The sequence below is a fragment of the Pempheris klunzingeri genome, chromosome 6 (assembly GCF_042242105.1).
Source record: "Pempheris klunzingeri isolate RE-2024b chromosome 6, fPemKlu1.hap1, whole genome shotgun sequence".
Classification (NCBI taxonomy): domain Eukaryota; kingdom Metazoa; phylum Chordata; class Actinopteri; order Acropomatiformes; family Pempheridae; genus Pempheris; species Pempheris klunzingeri.
This window is the reverse complement of record NC_092017.1, coordinates 13,498,411-13,519,997: the sequence shown is the minus strand read 5'-3', so window position 1 is coordinate 13,519,997 and position 21,587 is coordinate 13,498,411. Positions and strand designations below refer to the sequence as shown.

At 40.7% G+C, this 21,587-nt stretch overlaps 2 protein-coding genes across 2 annotated transcripts; one reads left to right on the top strand and one right to left on the bottom strand.

The window, feature by feature from the left end:
* Positions 1-25: 25 nt before the first annotated feature.
* Positions 26-12,309, top strand: spata6 (spermatogenesis associated 6). Its single transcript, XM_070832828.1, has 11 exons — positions 26-109; positions 1,170-1,307; positions 1,801-1,849; positions 1,979-2,020; positions 2,133-2,257; positions 4,722-4,802; positions 7,478-7,918; positions 9,274-9,376; positions 9,669-9,709; positions 9,953-10,107; positions 12,185-12,309. Exons 1-11 carry the CDS (start codon positions 26-28, stop codon positions 12,297-12,299), a joined length of 1,374 nt encoding a protein of 457 aa, XP_070688929.1. The 3' UTR covers positions 12,300-12,309.
* Positions 12,310-13,865: 1,556 nt separating this feature from the next.
* On the bottom strand, positions 13,866-20,009 carry dnttip2 (deoxynucleotidyltransferase, terminal, interacting protein 2). The gene is made up of 7 exons (XM_070832833.1): positions 19,930-20,009; positions 17,245-19,349; positions 16,303-16,441; positions 16,004-16,099; positions 15,674-15,838; positions 15,298-15,407; positions 13,866-14,534 (listed from the first exon to the last, which is right to left on the bottom strand). The coding sequence occupies exons 1-7, from the start codon at positions 20,002-20,004 to the stop codon at positions 14,438-14,440; spliced, it is 2,787 nt and encodes a 928-aa protein (XP_070688934.1). The 5' UTR covers positions 20,005-20,009; the 3' UTR covers positions 13,866-14,437.
* Between the last annotated feature and the right edge of the window lie 1,578 nt (positions 20,010-21,587).

Sequence of the window (21,587 nt, the reverse complement as noted above, 5' to 3'; positions counted from 1 at the left end):
ACAACGAACTGTGAAAGTTGGATGAATGGCTTCGCGGAAGAGGAACCTTTTCCCCTCCAAAGCGCATCAAAAGTGTCTGAAATGCACCGTGTACCTGGACATTCAGGCAGTAAGTGCGTCTTGATGCTAAAAAAAGAAAGTAAAAACCTCAGAAACTGACCTGGTACCGTAGTTAACGTTAAGCTAGCTAGCCATCCTCTTCCTTGTATTCCCCAACTAACGCTAACTAATGGCTGTTATTTAACATTTAACCTAGTTTAGCTTATCGTGATAAATATGGAGCAATATGGCCGATAATTAACTAACGTAATTAGCAAATGCCTAGTCCTAAATTTTCCCGAGTATCATCATGAATGCTGTAAGTTTGTAGCTAACTCGGTTATTTCACTGGTTTGATCCACTTTAATCTGTTAAAAATGATGAAGAAGACATGATAGACATTTACGATACAACCCTAGCTAACCAGCTAACTGTGTAACATTTACCTGGTATTAGTATGTCTCTCTTGTTTTCAACTGGCCGGCATGGCATTATTGGTTTTTAGTCATTGGGACAAAATAAACAACCCTAACTAGTGTGCTCTTTATATTGTTGTTTTCCTGTATGTAACCTATGTGTTTTATTTCTGCAGTTCACAAAGGCTCATTCAACTTGCTTTCTTGCTCCAGTCAATAACTAATCATTAAAAATGCTATTGAAAATGCATGTCAAAAAAGCACAGTTAAATTACAGCTTACTGATTTTTAAATGTTGCGTATTCTTTTATGTGCATTATCTGTTCATCACTCGTAAGGTGATTTGGTCTCATTTCACCTTGGCGTATCAAAGTAATTCAGCTTAATTAGTTCTGCAGGTTTTTATAAACAAATCATGAATTTTATAATCTTATTTTGGTGGAAGTAAAATAATTCCCTCTGAAATGGATTCTTCCTCAGAGGGTTGCACACCTGTGGCTTGTATAGCAGATTTTTAATCATGATTTATGCAAAGATACGTCTCTTCGAACAGGGCTACATTATTTCTGAAAGGCTGAAAAAGGCTGTTTTTGGGCAAGTTAAGGCTCCTTTTGTCATAACATAGAAAGAAATCTTCCTATTTAATACACATACATGAATAACAGCGTGGCTGACCTGTCACTGTAGTCACCTAACTCCACTGTTTGTGCTCAGGTCACATGTCCAGGAGTCCTCCTTTCTAAAAAGAACCATATCTACCTCAGTGTGTGTATCATGGGCCAGTACAAGAAGACTCCCTGTTTGCCACCTGTGTTCCCTTTACTCTTCCACCACAAAATGGCATTTGTCAAGGTGAGAATAATAACTAAGTATTACAGACATAATAGCTACTTCCATTACTGAGACACAAGATGTAGAATTACCATTTGTCTGTGGCTACATTTTCAAATTTAGCTGGAGAAATGGGACAACTAGTGGCATATTTTTCCAGTATCCAGGGATGCATATCATATGTCTTCATATCACATCCCAAACCTTATGTTGCCCCCTACTAATACCCATTCATTGCACTTATATCTACAAAAGACTATTAGTCAATACATCTCTATCCTAGCAGTTGTTTTCTCTTGTTTTGCTTGTGTTTGAATCCTCATGAGTTCTCCTCCTGCGTACTATACACACTGCAATCTGAGGATTCAAACTAGCAACCTTCCACTTTGATCGTCACTGCCTCAACCCATGATAAAAGAGTCCTTGTTTTCCCTGGGGAGAACCGCAGAGTTAGATACCGATCTGTCTGTCTCATCTTGTTATAAGTATTGATTTGCTTTGTCTGTACTCTCAGACTTTCCCAGGCGCTGTTGACCCTGCTGATGTAGCTGACCTCCTTGAAGGTAAACGGTCGTTTGGGATTTGCTTCCTCATCTCTTAGTCCTGAATCCTCTGCTATGCAAGCTTATAGGCTATTAGCTGAGATACTGATCATTAGCTCACAGACTTATTTATGCTTTCCTTCTTCCTAGCTGACACGACATCTTTTGAGCTGATTCAGTTGGTGCCTCCAGGTATGCTTTCTGATGATGCCATATGGGCACGTTAAGTCCCCACTGTATCCACTCGTTATATTGCAAGAGCAGAGTCTGTGTGTTCCTGTTTATTGCCCGTCTGTGTTTTTAGAAGGCGAGATCCTCGCCACGATGGAGGAAAGCAGCAGAGATTTCCTGTATCCTGGTCCCACACTGAGCTCCAGAGAAGGAGCTGCAGAGAGAGATGTACTGATGAAGAGATCCTCCTCCTTTCCTGTAGGCTGCTCTCCTTTTATTCCTTTTATTTCTTCCTTAATCCTTCTTCCAGCACCTGCACACAAATTTATCAAACTTCTCAGAATTTCATTTGAAAAGGCTCTATAGAGTTAACTTAGGTATGAAAAAGTTATTTGCTGAGTGTGAGCAATAAAACACATTTATCAAGTGGCGTAACTTTTCAGAGCTCCCAAGTGATCACATAATTGATGACAGGTATGCTGAGAGAAGGAATAGCTCATCAGGAATATGGATTTACCCTACATCTGCCATATTGTACATCTTTATAAAAAAAGAAATCCTCACAGTTTACTCAGTGCTATGTTATTCTGCTAAACATATAATTCTAATTTTGACTTAAAGTTATTTTTATTCAACCGGTAAGTTTTTTCTTGATTGGAAATGGCACAGGCGTCTCCCAGAAGATTATAAGATGATGTACAAGAGGCATCATTGCGGAAAAAAAAATTTTCTCAGCTTTTATTTACATTTGAACAAAAAGTGGCATGTCCAAAATTATTCATACCCTTCTCAATAATCAATAGAAAAGCCTTTATTGGCTATTACAGCAATCAAACGCTTCCTATAATTGCTGACCAGCTTTTTGCATGTCTCACTGGTATTTTTGCCCATCCATCTTTAGCGATGAGCTCCAACTCTTTCAGGTTGGAGGGTCTCCTTTCCATCACCCTGATCTTTAGCTCCCTCCACAGATTCTCAATTGGATTCAAGTCAGGACTCTGGCTGGGCTACTGCAAAACGTTAATGTTTTTGTCCGCTAACCATTTCTTCACCACTTTTGCTGTGTGTTTTGGGTCGTTGTTGTGCTGAAATGTCCACTGGTGCCCAAGGCCAAGTTTCTCTGCAGAGTGCTTGATGTTGTTGTTGAGAATCTTGATGTATTACTCTTTTTTCATGGTGCCGTTTACTGTGATTAGGTTCCCTGGTCCATTGGCTGAAAAACACCCCCAAAGCATTAGGTTCCCACCACCATGTTTGACAGTGGGGATGGTGTTCTTAGGGTTGAAGGCTTCTCCTTTTTTACGCCAAATGAAGGATACATCATTGTGGCCAAACAATTCAATTTTTGTTTCATCTGACCATAAAACAGAAGACCAGAAGTCTTCTTCTTTGTCCAGATGAGCATTTGCAAAGGCCAAGCAGGCTTTTGTGTGCCTAATCTGGAAAAGTGGTGTCCTGCTTTAGAACAGCTTGGACTATTTGGAATGGTATAGAACTTTGGATTTTCCCATTGACTGTGACAGTTTGCAAAGGGTATGAATAATTTTGGACATGCCACTTTTTGTTCAAATGTAAATAAAAGCTGAGAAATAGTTTTTTTCCACAATGATGCCTCTTGTACATCGTCTTATTATCTTCTCGGAGACGCCTGTGCCATTTCCAATCAAGAAAAAACTTGCTGGTTGAATAAAAGTAACTTTAAGTCAATATTTGCCAGGGGTATGAATTATTTCGGGCTTAACTGTATGTCACAGAAATTGCATAAGCTCTCATAAATTAAATTGATGTTGTAAGAAATTTAATAAATTAAAATAATAATAAATAAATAACAACTTGTATTCTTAAAAGAAGAGTTTTTTAATTAAAAATTTTAGTCTTAGCAATTTGATAAATGCGAGTCCACATGTTACAGATTAACTTCGTGCTTCAAAGGTACTTTAGCTGCTCACGGTTGGATGAGTTAGAGGAGGGATGTCAGTTGAAGAGTTTAAACGTTGCTCACATGTCACAGCGACCCCACACTGTGCTTCCCATGTGATCCAGCTTGATTGGCACCAATATTACATGTGTCATTCATAGACTGGAGAAGATTGTTGCCTTCTCTAAGTGAGTCTCTAATCTCCGTGGCTCATGTGTCTGTGAACATGACAGGCAGGTACACCACCAAGATAACCAATTCAAAAGCACCGTCTTGTCTTGGACTAAGTGAAGTAATTTCTCCAGAAAAGATAGCATTTCCCGTATGTGGCTGTGGACTGTCTTTGCTATACAGACAGAAAAACTAGACGCATAACTTCCTCCTTTTTTTGTTGTTTTTATTCCTTCTCCTCCTCTTATATCGTCACTTTCTCTGCCTCCCCCCTCCCTCTCTCATACCCCCCTCTCTCCGTGGCCGCGGGTTGCTTTTCTATTCTCCCCTTGTCCTCCGAGGCGCTAACTGGCATATTGAAATGTCTTTAAACACCATTTCCCTCACCGTTGCTTTTATGTGTTTGTGTTTGAGGCATACATAGTAATTTAGATGTCTCTCTCTTTAAATGCCATATTATTTAAACATCACTCGAGCCTTTCACTTTTCTGCAATTTGTTTATCTCAAGCCAGGCGTAGATTGAAGATTTGTGGTTGTGAATTGGTGTTTCAAGCAGTGCTGTTATCTGTCCTTTTGTCTTCATCTCCCTGTTAACAGTGTTGTGTTTGTTCATATTGTCCCTCTCCCTCTAGGGAATCTCCCCCAAAGTGGAGTTTGCCACGACATCAGTCATAGAGGAGAGTGATGGGAGAGACAGCGTGCCTGCCTCACCTGTAAGTGTTCCTATTGTTACATCTCGTAGGTCTGTGCATATTTGTTGCACCTTTTGGTTGCCTTTGGTCTATCTGCTTCATGTCTGTTGTTCATCTGTAAAGCACTTCAAAAGGAGCCTTTTCTTTGCACATACATTTTGTTTTCTTTCCATGGTTTTTATGAGCAGCTTAGTCACAATTTAAACAGTTCAAATCCATCAAAGCTCTGCTAAGTCATTTAAACAGTGTGTTTATCAGCCTGTCTGACAACTCAAAATCTCTGGAATTTGATCACAGCTAAAGCTACTCTGCATCGCTGTTTCAGTGTCGACCAAAGCTAGAACAGAGAGCAGTTCATCTCTAGAGGGCTCTAATGAGTGGTATCGCTCGCCATCAGATTTGTCTGTTTCCACCATACATACCCACCTTCTATTGTTGCCATGGCTACTGCATCTATGTATCCATACTGGCAGTGTTTCAAGGGTATCTGTTCTCTCCTTGTGAATGTAATTACAGGGAGGCAGATCTGTGATGCTGATAGCGAGCCTTCACTCACATCTCCGACTAACTGGGAGTTTACACAATTTCTGTCACAGAGCCAGTCAGTCAGTCAGTTATTTTTTTCCATTAGCTATCCAAAATGAGGGTCACCTGTATTTCTGCCACTGTGTCCTTGTGGATTTTAAATGGTAACTCTGCTGAACCTCATACAACTGAGTTTTACCATTTGAGCTCTCTCCTATGTCTTTTGTTTAATGACATGGTCTCATCCAGTGTTAAAATTTTCCATATAGATTTGAAGCAGTTTAACGCCCCAATTTTTTAAAACAATTTTTGAAAATTAATTGTGTTTCTTCCTTTTAAAAGTATAAATGCCAAACATGCCCTAGTTCCAGCTTGTCAGTAGTGATTATCCTCTTTTTTGTGTATGTATTTGACTGTTGATCTATTGATCTATATCTGACTCTTGTTTGTGAGATGTGTGCAGAGGTAACCTCAGCAGATGGATACTGGGGATGTAGAACAATGCTTCAACTCTAGACTGAAAGAGTGTTACCTGGAAAAAAAACAGTGACAATGAAAATCTTTCACAAACAGTCCGTTTGTAACATATGATCAATCACACAGCGGTTGGCATGTTGTGCCAAAAACACTGCCATGCATTTCCCAGATGCAGTAACCTAAGCTAAGCTATTTGTTTAAATGGGATGTCATTGACAGCGAAGCAGATTGTCAGAGTGTTCTCCTGGCCCCTCGGGGGGATGTCTGGATCAGAGCACCGCTGTGGCTGTCAGACAGTAGAATTTCTCCATTTTCTCTCTCCTAATGGCTCCTCAGTATAGGCATTTCCCTGACTGCCTGCCCGCCCAGCTGACAAACCATGTCCTGTTTTAATAGAGATTTAGACTGATAGTAACTTCTACAAAACCTCTGAAACTGTAGAGAGGAGTATACACACTATACAGTTTTATAGCAATGTCTTACTTTCTTTGCAGGATTTCTAGTGCTCTTATCTTTTGTTAATTATCATCATTCTCATTTAAGTACTGTTTTTAATCCAAAAGGAGTGGAACTTTTGGTCCATCTGTCTGTCAGTCAGTCAGCCCACCACTTTGGTCCAGACTGGAATATCACAACAATGGTTACAGGAATTGCCATGAAATTTGGCACAGACATTCCTGTCCTGTTAACAGTCAGAAGTGATATGTTTGTGTTATGACCAGATATCACACCAATAACATTATTCAGCAAATGTCCAAATGCTAAATTTGTAAATGGTAAAAATTACACCTGCTTAACATCAGCATGTTAGCATCGTCCCTGAAGTTAGCATTTAGCTTAATGTACCTCTGTGCTTCATGGCACTGCTATCATGGCTGTGGACTGTTCATCTTGTTATTTTTCATTCAGGTCTTAAGCTTTGTTGAGTCTTTCTCACACAATACCAACCGTGGAAATACACTTAGTTGGTGACAGGAAAACTGAGTGACTGTCAGTGGCTGAAGAACAGACAGAAGAGCTGAAAGAAGTAGGAGACGATGGTAGATGTGTGGGTGGGAGAGCATAGTTTGCTTAGTGCCATTAAATCAGACCATTCTCAAATGGCAACTTCGATGGGGATTTATTTGTCATTTAGTTTCTCTTAAAAAATTTTTTAATGTTCTGTGATTTCCCTTATTAGCATTTAGATTATCTTTGTTTTACAGCCAGGTAATTCCTCTTTATCATATTAGACAGGAGATGGCCATCAAATGCAATTAACATTTTATCTTAACGTATTTATCCCCGGTTGGCATTACCCGCAGGAAGTGGGATATTGCATCAGAGAATGATGTTAGTGGCCATTAGAGTTATTGAAGTAATTCTGCAGAGGTTGTCTCCATGGCAGTGCTGACTGCGAGAGCCGTTGTTGTTCTAACACTTAAGCTGAATGATTTAGCTAATGGTTTAATGGTTTTGTCCAGGGAGAGCAAGTCTGTGTGAAGACTAAGAGCAGGTGCCTTAATGGCTAAAATGGCTGACGCTTGTGTAAAGGAACAACACTGTGGTCTTCGGAGAAATCCAAACTGCTGAAACAAATGTTATGTGTCACCTCAAACTTGAGACCTGTGAGGGTAGCTTGACGTGTTGAAACAACGTATCAACATTTTTCTTTCTCTCTCTCTCTCCCCCATATTCTCTCCCTGCATCCTCAGACTTGCTATCTTTCTCCAGTGAGGCCATCTTTAATCCCACCCAAACAGACTTCAGCAAAAAAGTCTTTGCCACTCAGCGGACATTTTTCCGAAATAGATAATGCAAACTGTGTCTCTTCGAAAAGCGGGAAGGAAAAACTAATCATTGAGACTAGAATTACAAGCTCTGCACCGTCCTCAACATCCAGACGCTCCCCTTCTTCATTCCCATCTGGCCGCAGTCGCCAGAAAAACAAGAAGGACCGAAAACGCACTTCTCCCAGAGTTTGTGTGGACTCTGGCTACCAGCAGCCCACAGTTTCTTCAAAGACACGAGCCCTGTCGCCTTACACCCACCGCAAGATGTGCCAGCTTTCAGAGGACACCCGGCAGAGGCTCAGCCATCTCCAGCTGGGACCTCACCACTTCAGGAAAGAGACTGAGAGCCAGCCGCCCTTCTTGGTTGGTAGCATCAGATATATTCCTCCAAACGGGAGGCAGATGATAAAACAGTGATGTGATGGTTTGTTTAATGCCAATAATACACGTGTTCGGCAGACAGGGGTGATAAAATTAATGGGATCCCGAATTGATGTAGTTCAAACCTCAGTGGGAGCTTCCCAAAATTTAACATAATCTAGTGGGCAGATTAAGTGGAGGGCACAATAAGAGCAGTGTTAATCTTTTTACCTGAGCCGTTAATGGATTTTGACGTCATGAAAATGTTTCACTATGTGCGCATGTAATATGGCCTATTATCCTCACTGAGGGGCTTCAGTATGCTTTAATAGCACACATCCTGGATTTAGGCTGCTACACAGTTGTTTGTTAGCACTTTAATTATGGCTGTATCACTGCTATGAGGTATTTGCATATAAAAGAGAGTGATTTTCTGATCACACTGCCTTGGGGAATAGACAGTTGATGGACAACACAGCCTCTGGTGCTGTGCCCCTCCCTCCCCCTGCTCCCTATTGTATTCCTGCTTCTTCATTTACATCAAATCTAATCCTGAGGTATGAATATCAAAATCCACTAGCATGCTGTTATTAAAGAAATGATTAGGTACAGAGTTGTTTGTTTTTATCACACACATGAATGGAATTGACTAGGATACAACAGGCGTTTTATTAAAGAGAGGAGCATGTTTTCCCACTCTGGTTTTCCTGGGGGAATCTTCTGTCGACAATTAACCCAAGTAATTGAGAGTCAAGCTGCAATTAACAAATAGATACCTAATGAAGTAGCTTAGCCCCATGGTGAATGCATTATCAGTGCACGCTTCAGAGCCTCAACTCCCTGTTTGTGCAGAGGGAAACACATTCCTATAGAAAGCCCAACCTGTGTTCTTTGAGATAGGCAGTTATTCTGTAAAAATCTTGTCTTTGTTTTCTTTATGCTTATTGTGATTTTCTTGGTCAAATTATTTGGGGTTGAGATGACAGACAATTGGCACAACAGTGAGACAAAGAATGTTTTTTGTCAGCTTTTTCTTTATTCTGCCCAGGCTAAAGAAATGAAAAGGAATTAGTGAATGTGATGAATTTATTCTGTTGCTAATTAATATATCAGGCAAAGCATTTGTTTTTGTCGTGGCATTTCTTATTTGAAGTTGGTAGACTGAGTGATTGATTAGAGAATCGGCATTAGGATACGGTTGAAAAGTGAAGGAAAAAATGCTCCTTGCTGAGGGCCTGTGTGCAAAAACAACCTTGCTGTGCACGTTTTATTTTAGATTAAATAATTCATACTACAGCAGTGTTAAATTTGTGGTATTGTTTGACAGCAGATTATTTTTCTGTTTTGTTTTTTGCCAGCTGTCTCATTGCAGTAGTGTCTCTGGGATGGGAACTCCTTCCTCGTCTCCACAGAGTGGTAGTATGTATCGAAAACGTGCCGGCGTCACAGCTGATCTCACAGGTGGGCCTTAACACTCACCTGCGAAAAAATTACATACAGTTACAATTACAATAGTTACATACCTAAGGCTGTGCTCTACTTGCTGTAGGACTGCAATATATGTCCTGTGAAAATGTGTCTGTGTGGACCGCATTTATATTTTTGATGTTGAGGTTGTTTGAGGAATCAGGAATGACTAATTAAACAGCTTCTCACGTGTTTTGTTGTTGTAGTATAATAAAGTTCTGTTTCGTCTATTTGTCCAAAAGCTGAATGTTCTGTGTACATAAAACTCTTGTCTTTGTGGTTGTAGATTCTTCTCTCCTGGGGAGTTACAGACCAAGAACAGCCAGAGTAAGTCTACTTATAACATTTGAAACCAGCTACTGTTGTGATTCACCAGCACACTAATATCATAGAGTGAAGTGCTCAGATATCGATCACTTTGTAGCCGTGACACAGACAGATTTGATGCTCATCTTAAAAAACATTTTTCAACAAAGCTCAAAAGACAAAACAGCCTGCCGACTATAAAATTTATTCACTAGTTCAAACTGTCACTTAACTCAAACCCTGCTGTCCCGTGACCTCTTCCAGGTGAAGTCCGTCTCTGTCCAGTCGTCTCCAGAGACACAGTCCAGACTTGAAGCCCAAACCAAAAGCCCTGTGAGAGGTGCAGCCTTAGCCCAGTCCACCCCGACCGTGTCAAACTCCAGAAGTCCTCTCAATCTCGACCGTTCCCTCCGAGAAAGGTAAAATCTCTAGATTTTACAACCCTTCCCCTCAGCCTGACCTTGGAAATACTTGAAATGTTTGTAAAAAAAATTTTTTTTCAAACTCACACACACAATGACCAAAAAGCGGCAAAATCTTCCTAAAGAACAAAAAATGACAACTGAATCCTCTAGAGCCAAACACGCCAGAGACTAAATGTCTCTCAAATTTTATTCTTTCAACTCTCATTAATAACTGAAGTCAAACTACTCGGCTAGTTGGTTGCATCACAAGCCTCAATAGCTCTCTGCTGTTGATGTTATGTTACTGTCTGACAAGCTGGTAGGAAGCGAGGAGCAGTGGTGTTTAGCATGCTTGCTTATAACTTTGTGCTTATCGTCAGAAGTACATCAGTAAACTCTCTCAGGATCACCTCAGAGCCCTGAGTCTGTTTTTTCTGGCCACAAAATCAGACGCTTTTCTTCACGCTCAAGCCAAGACAGGAGAAAACATAATCCTCTTTTTTTCGTGGTGTTTGCCCTGAATTTATCCCGATCCATCTGTGTAAATATTGCTGTTTGCTCAACAGATCTTAAAAGCAAAAGAGGCACCTGTATGAGTTTCCAATTACAGTATATGGCAAATATATGGCAATCCCATGAGATGTTAGTCATACACTGCCGCTCCCTTGTGTGTGTGTGCATGTGCACGAGCTCATACACATCCAATCTTTAATTTTGATCACAGTCGACAGGCAGGATGAATTCCCCTCCACCTTTTAAATTACAGAAGCTGATGTCTTGTCATGTTTGTTCATTACTGAGGGAGGAGGCAGAGAGAAGGGAAAACAAAGAGGAAAATGGTATTGATTTGTGTTTCAGCTTGAGTCTGATGCATTTGACCCGATGCACGCTTTAATACATTCAGAGAGACCTTGTCATCGATCATGGCAGCTGTGAGTTAAACACACCGACGGGGCCGATGTTCCGTTTTCTTTGTTTGTTTGTTTCTCCTTCCTCCTTCCCTTCTGCTCAGTCCATAAGCAAACATTAAAATCAATAGACAATCTTAAACTGCAAAGTAAATTGTAGGAAATGAATGATACTTTTCTCTCAATTGAAAACACGACAGGAGTTGCAGGGTGGGAGATTAGAGTGGGTCTTTGTAGATTCCCTCCGACAGGGAGAGGGGCACGTCTTGCCACAAATCTTTGATCTATAAAGAAAATGACAGATGCCAGTGGCAACGTTTGCTCCCTAAGCCCCGAAGTCTCAGTCTATTCATGTCTCTGGATGATTTGTCCTTGATGACTTTTTGAAGCAGGTAGCGAGTTTATGTGATTACAGATGAAAAGCTTCCATTCCCACACTGCGAGCCAGACCAAGACAGCAGCCCGTCAGTCAGACAGTCATCACCCCTCCACTCCCAACAAATAGACGTGGATGAGAAGCAATACGGAAATTCATTACTGTTCACTTGTGTCTGTCTGTCAGGGGAGCTTCTGTTTCATAACCGCCTGTGGCCAACTTGCAGACACATTTATTTTGTAGTGATGAAGCACATTTATGCCTCCGGTTGAAATGCGTGGTTCGTTCTGTCAATTGTGAAATTACTTTGTTTTCTGCATAAAAGGTTGAATGTGGATGAACCAAAATCAAAGTGAATGTTTAGATGGAGATAACACTGTCATTTCTTTTTAAAGTCTGTTTTTGGACACAGTGTGTCGCGTCAGTGTGCGGGTAGTCTCAGCTTTGCATCGACTCTCACGTCTTGTGTTACAGCACAGACTAGTGGACAAGAGGAATACTACTGTTTGCGAGTTACATGATCGATTATTTATAGAAGCCATTTGTTCATGAAAAACTGCTAAACATTCTCTGGTCCCAACTTCTCCAGTGTGCATCTTTGCTGGTTTTATTTATTTATATTTAATGTCATTGTAACTTAATATCTTCAAGTGTTGTTCACATTTTGAGTGAACATGTTTTCATTTCATAGACTAAACCTCTTTGACTTGCACGCACTTAAAACAAAGCAATGTCACAGGTAAATGTGATTCAAAAGTCACTGAATTAAGTTTTTTTTTTTAAATGTGCCATTTCTTGTTTTCCTCAGGCTCCGGACCAGTCAGCCCAGTCCATCCTACTGGGAGGAGATCCACAGTCGAGTCCACAGGATTCTGCAGACACACAAAACCACTTTGGACCACCATGTGACCTTTGACCTTTAACTTACTGATCTGCACACAGAGGTAACTAAACAGCTGAGGTTACAGTGCAAAGCCTATTCACTAACCAGCCAGTCTTATTATGAACACTTTCAATTCACAAGCAGAAGTGGGGGCACACACACCTTCTTAACCTAGTGGTTTTATCATTCAGTGAGTTGAACAATGTCACGTACGCATCTTCATTTATCCCCCTTTGATGCTCATTTAAATCTCATACCATCCCAAGCACCAGCTGAGTCGTGTTTGTCGTTGTTACTCTTTGAAAAGACAGGAAATTTGCAGGGGTTACATTTAAAAGTGCAGGCGCACCATCAGCTGGACTGATTTTTTTTTTTAAAAACGCCCAAATGGTGAAACTAAACTGAGACGTTGTGTGATTTCTCTAAAGCTGTGTGTGAAATTGGCTCAGTTGTAAAGAAGCAACATTTTGTGTGTGTGTATGGGAAGGCGACACAGTGGATGTAAGCTGCAGCTGTTAAGGGCTCATCTCTCACAGCACAAAAGAGAGACAAGAAGGTAGCCAAGAGCCACCGTTGGGAGCCAGCAGCTACAAGAGACTGAAGAGATTTAAGAGAGGAACAAAAGTAATCCTGAATCAAAGAGCAGGAGACACAAAGAAATGTAGCCTTAACATAAATTAAGACAGTCATTCAGAGCCAGTGTGTGACACTGAAATGTCTCAAGCACTGAGAATCAAACCTGCTTGTGGTGTTTGTGCTCAGAGGTTATGTGCTCTTTTATAAAGAACATTTCATCTGTGTGACAGTATTTCATTCAATGATAGGAGCTGAATTACATCTTCTATCAGTGCTATTAAGCTGACATGCAGCTATGTTGCACTCTCTTCAAATCTATAATTAGATTAATTTAAATTTGGACCATAGAAAATATATTCCTCTTTTACAGGAGGGAATGGGTAATACAGCGAATGATCACATCGTTTCTGCCTTTCTTGCAGAAATACAACAAATACTCTTCAGATGTGCAGCCAGGATCTGATTAAATTGTAAATTCCTTTTGTTCTCCTCTTTGAAAGATGCCCCATCTCAAGACAAGTTACGGTGCAAAATGTTTGTTTTCTGACAAACGTAGCCAGCAGGGCACAGCAGGTGTATCCTTCAACAGCAGACAGCATTCCTACATCATATATACTCTTATGAACACTTCACAGCAATTAGTAGTTTTAACAGCCTTGCTCACTCCATCATCATTATTGCTGGTCACTTAATTTAAAATGTTCTGAAAACATGATAATGTCATTTAACTTCCACAGTCCCAGTTTTCATTTTCAGGTTAAGGTAGCACGTTGTCAATTTGTCAATGTCATATACAAACTGATCAGAATAATATTCCACTTCAAATATGACAACATGACATTGCAAATGATGTGCAAATTGACTTTGCCTTTAAATGTTACATTAGCTGTGGCACATTTACGAACATGTAACTACTTGATAGAAATTCAGATGAAGTCATGTCTGAATTTGCTGAACTAATGACATCAAACTACTTATTCTGCTTTCTCTTCATGGTGGGATCATTACAGCCAACCCTGTCAGATTCTTAAACACTTATTTTATTCTAGTTTTCACTCTTTTTTTGGTCTTTTTCCTGGAATTACCAAAATCAGTAACTTTAAGTTTTTAAAAAATGTGAGCTTCATGTATTTGAAATATAACCTGTGACATAATGTAAAAACTTAACGGAACGTGTTGCAAGATAAGCTGCATTTCTTATATGAGGAGTATAATTAAATAGACACTGGTGCCACGCAAAAGATAGTATTTTAATGTTCATTGGATGCATGTATTTGTAGAGTGACTATGATTACTGTGCTGCAAAAAATACACGTCATTGAAAAGAGTGTTTTCAGTTGTAAACAAGCATGTACACATTATTTTTAATGTCATTGTTAACAAATCGACTTGAATTATCTTATTTATACGGTTAAACTCCTCTTCAGAGATGTAGAGTCTTGAATTAGCAGGACTCACTTCAGTTTTAAGTAGTTTAAGTCCCAGAATATGATTTATGCTCCAGTCTTCAACAACGACCCACCTCCTGCTGAAGAGCTGGATGATATCAGCATCTATGAAAGGCCACTCAGAGTCAGTGTTCATCACATCAAGTCTTTACATTCACTTCTTACGAAATTTATTCTTCTTCCTGTTCCTCCTGCCAGCTCCTTGTGCTGCTTTCTCCATCACAATGTTCTGGTACTTCTTTTTGTTGGCTCTGGTAAGAAAAGAGGAAAGTACATGTTACATGTCTGCAGCGTTTCAAAGTTGGTGCCTGTAGATTTGGGGAATCAGTCAGCATTACTTCACTGTTTCCTGCAGCATGTGACAACTGCAAGTTAGTCGCTTTAACAGGAGACGACCTCACCAGAGGAGCTTTAAAAAAGTGCAAGACTCCATCATATAAAAGGTTTATACTTCCCTCGTCTGAAATGAACCACACCAGTTCACCTGGTCTATCACATACTGGTTTGGTTCCTTTCCTCATACAGCACAACACTATGCAGCCACAGCATAAAGGTTACCATGGTTACAAACTGTATTTGATAGTTTCTAAATACTATGGATGGGATCAGAAATGTGACAGCAGAAATTATATTGTATGTATTACATTTTTTATATATTTTACATTCTATTTATATATGTTAACCTTTGCACCATCTTGTTTTAAAGTAAATATGAAAATCTCTTTTTATACTTATTGTAAGAGCCTAACAATTAAGAATTTCATTGCCACTGACTGACTGTTGTGCACATGACAAGTGAAGAACTTGTAAACTGGTGCCCTCTATTTGTCTTTGCGCCACTAAAGATCTGATGGGTCACAAAGGAATCTATGATAGACATCAGCGATGTCAAGGTGATATCGTATTTTTCTGCTGAATCTCATCACCAAAGCGTGAGTGTATACCAGATGTGTGTAACATACTCTCTTAACATCAGTGTACAAATATAGGTGGTTTTTTTTCATTTCAACTCACTGCCTGAACTCAGTGTCAGCCAGCAGCTCCTCCACCATGGTTCTCTTTCTGTCCTTTTTGGGAATACGGGAATGATAGAAGTCGACTGCGCTGTCCACCACTGTACCAACCTGTAACACACGCACACATATATATAAAAAGTTACACTGAAATACTGTACACAGTTTGATGTTGATGACACATAAACAATTTCTGTGAGTAGTGCACTATAAGCAAAAACCAGGTACTAATCCAAAGTATAAATCCATATGGGATGTTACATTTTGTTTCTTGTTAATTGTTTTCTAAATAAATAAATAAATAACAAACACATTGTCTCATTATTGAAGAGAAAGAGGACATTTGAGAAGCAGGTGGCTCGTGTTTTTTTACCGACCTGGAAATATTTGGGGAAGCCATCTCTGTCGTTCTTCTTGTAGAACCTCTTTGGATCCATGGAGCCTCTCATCTTCAGGACTTGGAGGTCTCCTTTCAGCTCCTGCGTGATCTCGGGAGCTTTCATATTAAACCATTTATCTCCTGTCGATTTCTCCCTCTCCTCCTGAGAAAAAAAAAAAAGATATATTTCGATTACTCAAAAAGCATTATAGGAGCCGTTAAGGCACAGAATTGGCTCTGAGTTGGTGTTTTTAGTGACACGTCATAACTCTGGCAGATAGTAGCACAGAGAATCTATAAGCCAAAGCATTACTTTGTAAAAACTTACTCTGTGTTTCAGCTTCAAGGCTTGTTTGGATTCTCTGTATGGAGGCACTGCGTCCTTCTTCTCAAAGTCAGGTCCCATCACACTCTTCTTCATCACCTGTGGACGACAATGAACACTGCTTCACTGCAAAGCACCAGGCACTATGAACACCCTGCTACTCAGAGATAAAAGGCCACAGTCAAAAAGGAACACCATCTCAGGAGTTATTGGATTTACTTGTCCTTGCATAACAATAAAGTTGATTATTCATTCTGCATCACAGATCACTTTCAAAAGGGGAAAATCAATCAGTGACTTACCTCATCTTGGCTCTTCTTTTCCTTTAGTTTTTGCAGCGAACTGGGGACAGGTTTTGATTTGCTGCCATCAAAATTGATGTATAAACCGCCGAGCTCCTTCACTCTGATGCCAGGGTCAATACGGCTGGACATCTCTTTCCTGAAACAAATTGGCACAGGCAAAATTCCTCAGGAAGAGCAGTTATGATTCATTTCTCACCTCTGCACGGTTATAATCATAATATATAATAATAATGAGTGTGCTCTATGTGTGCTTCTTAAACTTCTTGGTGATATTCTGTTGTTTTTTTTTTTTAAATTGTGATCCCAAACCTCTAATAACAAGTACTTTCTGTGTAGCCACTATCATTATTGCCCAAAACCTATTAGAAACACACAAATGACTGGCTGACATGATCCTTTATAACCATGAGTGACGGGAACTGTAGTTGATTTCAAGTCAGTCCCACAGAAACTGTCCTGCTGCTGGAAATACTCACAACAGCACCAAATGTGTGCACTAAAAAGAGCCCCAAACAAATGCAATATTTACAGTTACGGAGTGACATTTGCTGCAGCGCCAGGAAACTACCGGAGACTGCAGTAAGTCGCTGAAATATACCGTGTTATTGAGTGAACTTAGAGGTGCTGGTAGGTGGGTTTTGTTACATTTGGACAGAGCCCTTCTTTCCCGTCTTTATGCTAAGCTAAGCGGCTCAGTAGCTTCATGTGTAACAAACCAGCATGAGTCTCCTCCCTCTCTACAGGAAAGTGAGTAGATGTTCTTCCCAAAATGTTGAACTATGCCTTTAATGGGATATCATGTACAGCTTTATTCTTTAAATGGATGAGCATTAAAGATGCATCAATAAAAACACTAAATATTTGTATTGCTGTTGACGTCTGTGTGTTTATTCTTATGTAAATTAACCAATCTGAGGTTGCCACCCATCATATACTTACAAAAGAGGATTTCTACTCGAGAAGAGGATGTCAGCATCTTCATCGTCATCCTCCCCCTCCTCGTCCACAAACTCCTCATCTTGATCCTCCTGCTCGGCTTTCTCGTCCTCCTCCTCCTCCTCTGTCGGCCTCTCCTTGTAGTAATGTTCATCGGCCTCCTGTCCGGGCCGAGTGTCAATCATAAACAGTCCACCCACAGATGCGCCCGATGAAGATGCTTCAGGCCGTTTGGAAGGTCCTCCTCTCTCCTCCGCCATGAGCCCCAGATCCATCTCTTCCTCCTCTCCAGAAACTTCCCTCTCCTCCTCTTCAGCATCTTCATCTTCGTCCTCACTGCTCTCCAGCAGGCTGATGATTTTTGTGCTCTGGATAATGACATCTTTGGGTTGCTGTTCAGGGTCGGAGTCCACTGTGATCTTGTGCTGCTGAGTGGACGTTACCTGAATGGACTCAGCTTGGGCCTCAACCACCTGCTGAGCATCTCTATCCAATGTGCCGACTTCCATTTTCTCCTCCTCACTGGGCCTGGTTTCCACAGCAGCAGCATCCTCGTCCTTATCTCCCTGAGATGAGTGGGCATCCACGTCAGCTACTTCCATATCTTTGTCCTCCTTCTCTTCAGTCTCCTCAGTGGTTTCAGAGGGCCTCTCGCATAATGTTACTGTAACTGATTGGCAAGGCTTCAACGGCTCTGATGACAGGACTGTTTCCTGCATCATTTCCATCTCTGAGGCGTCCTCGTCCTTATTTTCAGCAGGTGGCTCCTCCTGCTGGTGTCTGGCAGCCACTGCACATTCATTTTCAGCTTCTTCTGAACAGCCAGTACCATGCGACACTAAGGGAGACATACAGGAGTCTTCTTCTGAAATGACAATTACTCCCTTTTCCACTCTTACTGCATCTGCATCATCTGATACAATTTGAGTGCTTTTCACACCTTCTTTCTCTTCCAATATTTGGCTCTTGTCTTCCTCCAGCAGAGTGCAGTCTGCATCCTCAGCAATCACAGTACTTTCTAACTGAGAATCATTTAGTGACGTGTCCTCCTCAGCTGGATCGCCAGCTTTTTCTAGAACGATACTAAGATCCTTGACCGAGTACCTGGAGACTGTAGCACCTCGCTTGCTGTTCCCAGAGCCTGTGCGGCTGCTGCAGGGAGTGTCTTTGCTTTGTGTGGAGCATTGGCTGCCCATCGGGGAATGCACATCTGTCAGCTCAGAGTCCGATTCCGCTGTTTTGGGACCAGTGGATTGGGCCTTTGCCCGTCTACGAGTTGTCCTACTGTAACTGGGCCCAGACTCAAACCCCTCAGAGTCACAAGACTGGGGCTCACTGACATATACAGTGGCTGCTGCCTTTCCTCTTGCTGCCCGGCTCCTTGGAGTTGCTGGGGCAGGGGAGAGAGAGCCTTCCGAGGCTTCGTCTAGGTGGATAGGGATGGGACCCGTTCGCCTACTGGATCTCGTAGCTCTGCGGGTGGAGATGCTGGACATGCAGCTATCAGCATCTGAGAGCTCGGAGTCCTCAGTTTGTTGCCTGGCAGATGATCTGGTGCGAGCACTTTTTCTCTGACTTCTGGTGACCCTCTGAGATTCGGACACCACAGAGCTGCAGGACTCGGTCACCGGCACAAAGTCCACCTTGACATCTCCAGCCTTGACATCTCCTGTCTCAACATGAGCTGGGTCAAGACTTTCAGGAACTGCCTTCCTCCTTGTGCTCCGGCGGGTACTTCTCAATGCCGACACTGCAGAAGAGCAGGATTCCACCTCAGATATCTCCTCATCTTCCTGACTTGCTGTGCGGGGCTGTCTCCTCCTACCCCTGTTGCGTGTCATTGGTGGTTCGATGTCTGACACCGCAGAGCAGCAGGACTCTATGTCTGACGTGTCCTCTTCGTGAGTGGAGCCCACAGGTGTGCATGGCTGCTCTGGACTGTGGAGTCTGGACGCTCTGGTACATCTTTTCAGTGAGGAGGTAGGTGGGGATGCCTGATGTCTTTCCTCACATTTTTCAAACTGGCTATTCGTCTCCTCCTGGGAATGCTGGGTAGGGCTCTCTGCTCGCTTAGCGGTGCTCCTGGTTCTTCGACTAGTAGGAGTGGCCTGTGTTACAGAAAAAAAGACAAAGTTAACGGTGCAGCTGACTCTGCAGCATACTTGATCTCAAAAGACAAGTTCAGTGATGATAATTTTTTTTTTTTCTTAGTGTCAATAAAACCAACAGTGCGTGCTTTCGTTTCTCAAGGCTCCATCATGCCTACTGAAGACATGAATATATAACAACGCTGACAAATATATGGCTTTATTTTTCAATACTATTAAATAAGTTCCTGAAACAGCAGGGAAATGTTGATACATTTTTGTGATTTTGTTGTAGTGAAATGTAGTCATTTCGTTTGTTTGATTCATTTGACAACAGCAGGAAAAAAAGAACATTGCAAAGGCAACTCATAATGTGAAGTCAGCCACTGTTTGAACACCGATAGTTAGTGGACATTAAAAGGTGACTAACATGTTCATAGAAGCCAGTGAGTTCGGTTCAAACCAAGCGTGTTGAACTTTAAGCACGTGGGAGAGATTCGTTAGGTTTAAAAGCTAAAATCGATATCGTTAAATCATTAAAAACCGCGTTGAAGTTTTGAACATTTAGAGGTTTGAGATTACATCTCTCTTTCACACGTACCTGGACATCCGAGGACTGTTCTGGGTTTGTTTTAACTGGGGAGTACACGCGTACTCCTCTCCTGGTGGCCACCATCTTCCCTGCTGGCTCCTCCACCACTTCCGGTTTGAAGAAACGACGCTAGACTCGACTAATCGACAGACGCCAATAAGATGGAGGCCGAGCAGACGATCACAGAGCTGAGACCCCATCACTCATGAGGCAACTTTCTTTTCCTCCTCTTCTTCTTCCTCTGTTTAATTGATGGTGGATAATTTCCCTGTATGATGCTGCTTCTTTTAGAAACTCAAACAAGATCTATACATTTTCCCTTCATCAACATTAAATACATTCTTTGGATTCAATGCTCCCACTCCACGTTGTCAGCCTCTGTTTGTTGTCAGCCTCTGTTTGTTGTCAGCCTCTGTTTGTTGTCAGCCTCTGGAATGACTGTCCAGACATTTCTTCTTCTTAGTGTGAGCCAACTTCATCATGAGCCAAGATCTTCACCCAATTGACTTCTTTAAACTTATTTCAGCAAAGGGGTCAGTGGTGGAAGAAATAGTGCTTTGATAATATTACAAAAGTAAAGTACCAAAGTACAAATAATTAGCAAAATACACTTTAAGTATCAAAAGTAAAAGTGCTCACTCTAGAAAAGTGTTCTATGTGAGTGATCCTATGGAATCAGATTTGTTTCAAAAGTTTCAAGCAAAACTTATTAAAAGTCAATCAGAATAAATGGATTTGAGAGTTGGGCAGGTGTGAAGAAATGCTATAAAGTAAAAGTGCTTTAAAAATAAAAACTTGTTTGTTTTAAGCACCTTTTGGTATAATTGGTTAATCACACCTATGATTCTACAAAATCCAACTTTGTACAAGTGTACTTAGAATAGATGCTGTTTTGAGATGATACTGATTTGACTTTGATTTTTCATCTGTTCGCTCACTTTGCATTTTGTAAATTGATTTAAAAAAATTTAATTTCATATTTTTGAAAGCATTCTTACTTTACAGCATGTCTTTACACCTGCCTAAAAAATTTTGCACAGAACTGTATATCAAATGTTTTACGATTATTTAAGTTCATCTTTGTCACTGCATCATATTTTATTAGATGATCATGTGCTTTGTATATAAATCTTCATAGTGGTCAAATCAATTTTGTAGAGTGAAATATTTCTCCCAAGTAACCCTAACCCAAACACTCAGTGTTAAAAACTACACTCAGCTGTGAAACATAACCGTTCAATTAAAGCACAAATAAGGTAAATAATTCCCTCAAAGTTAGTGATTTTAGTATAACTTGACCAATTTTACAGCACACTCATTCTTATCCATAAAAACAGTTTATGTGATTTGGAGTCACGGCGCCCCATCACATGCAAGCTACTGCAAAAAAAAAAAATAAATCATGAATTTTCCATAAAAACTTTTATCCCAAAAAAAAGCAGCACTAAAATCCAATATAAAGAGGTCCTATTTGTCCAGTTAGCTGATTTAGAGCCACTGCACCACATTTTATGGAAGCCATTGAAAAAAAGTCATGTTTAATTAAAATATTCATGTATAATAAATAAATGATACATTAGCAATTAAAGTGTGCTACATTGCCAATTCAGTATAATTTTTCATTATTAATTTACACTAATACCATCTCTCCAGTTTGACTAAATCAG

Excerpts from the sequence above, each read along its gene's own strand:
- spata6 (XM_070832828.1), top strand. The coding sequence starts at position 26 with ATGGCTTCGCGGAAGAGGAACCTTTTCCCCTCCAAAGCGCATCAAAAG. Across the intron at positions 1,308-1,800 it reads ACAAAATGGCATTTGTCAAG|ACTTTCCCAGGCGCTGTTGA; the intron begins GTGAGAATAATA and ends CTGTACTCTCAG. Across the intron at positions 9,377-9,668 it reads CGTCACAGCTGATCTCACAG|ATTCTTCTCTCCTGGGGAGT; the intron begins GTGGGCCTTAAC and ends TTGTGGTTGTAG.
- dnttip2 (XM_070832833.1), bottom strand. The coding sequence starts at position 20,004 with ATGGTGGCCACCAGGAGAGGAGTACGCGTGTACTCCCCAGTTAAAACA. Across the intron at positions 19,350-19,929 it reads AACAGTCCTCGGATGTCCAG|GCCACTCCTACTAGTCGAAG; the intron begins GTACGTGTGAAA and ends TCTGTAACACAG. Across the intron at positions 16,100-16,302 it reads AAAAGAAGAGCCAAGATGAG|GTGATGAAGAAGAGTGTGAT; the intron begins GTAAGTCACTGA and ends TGTCGTCCACAG.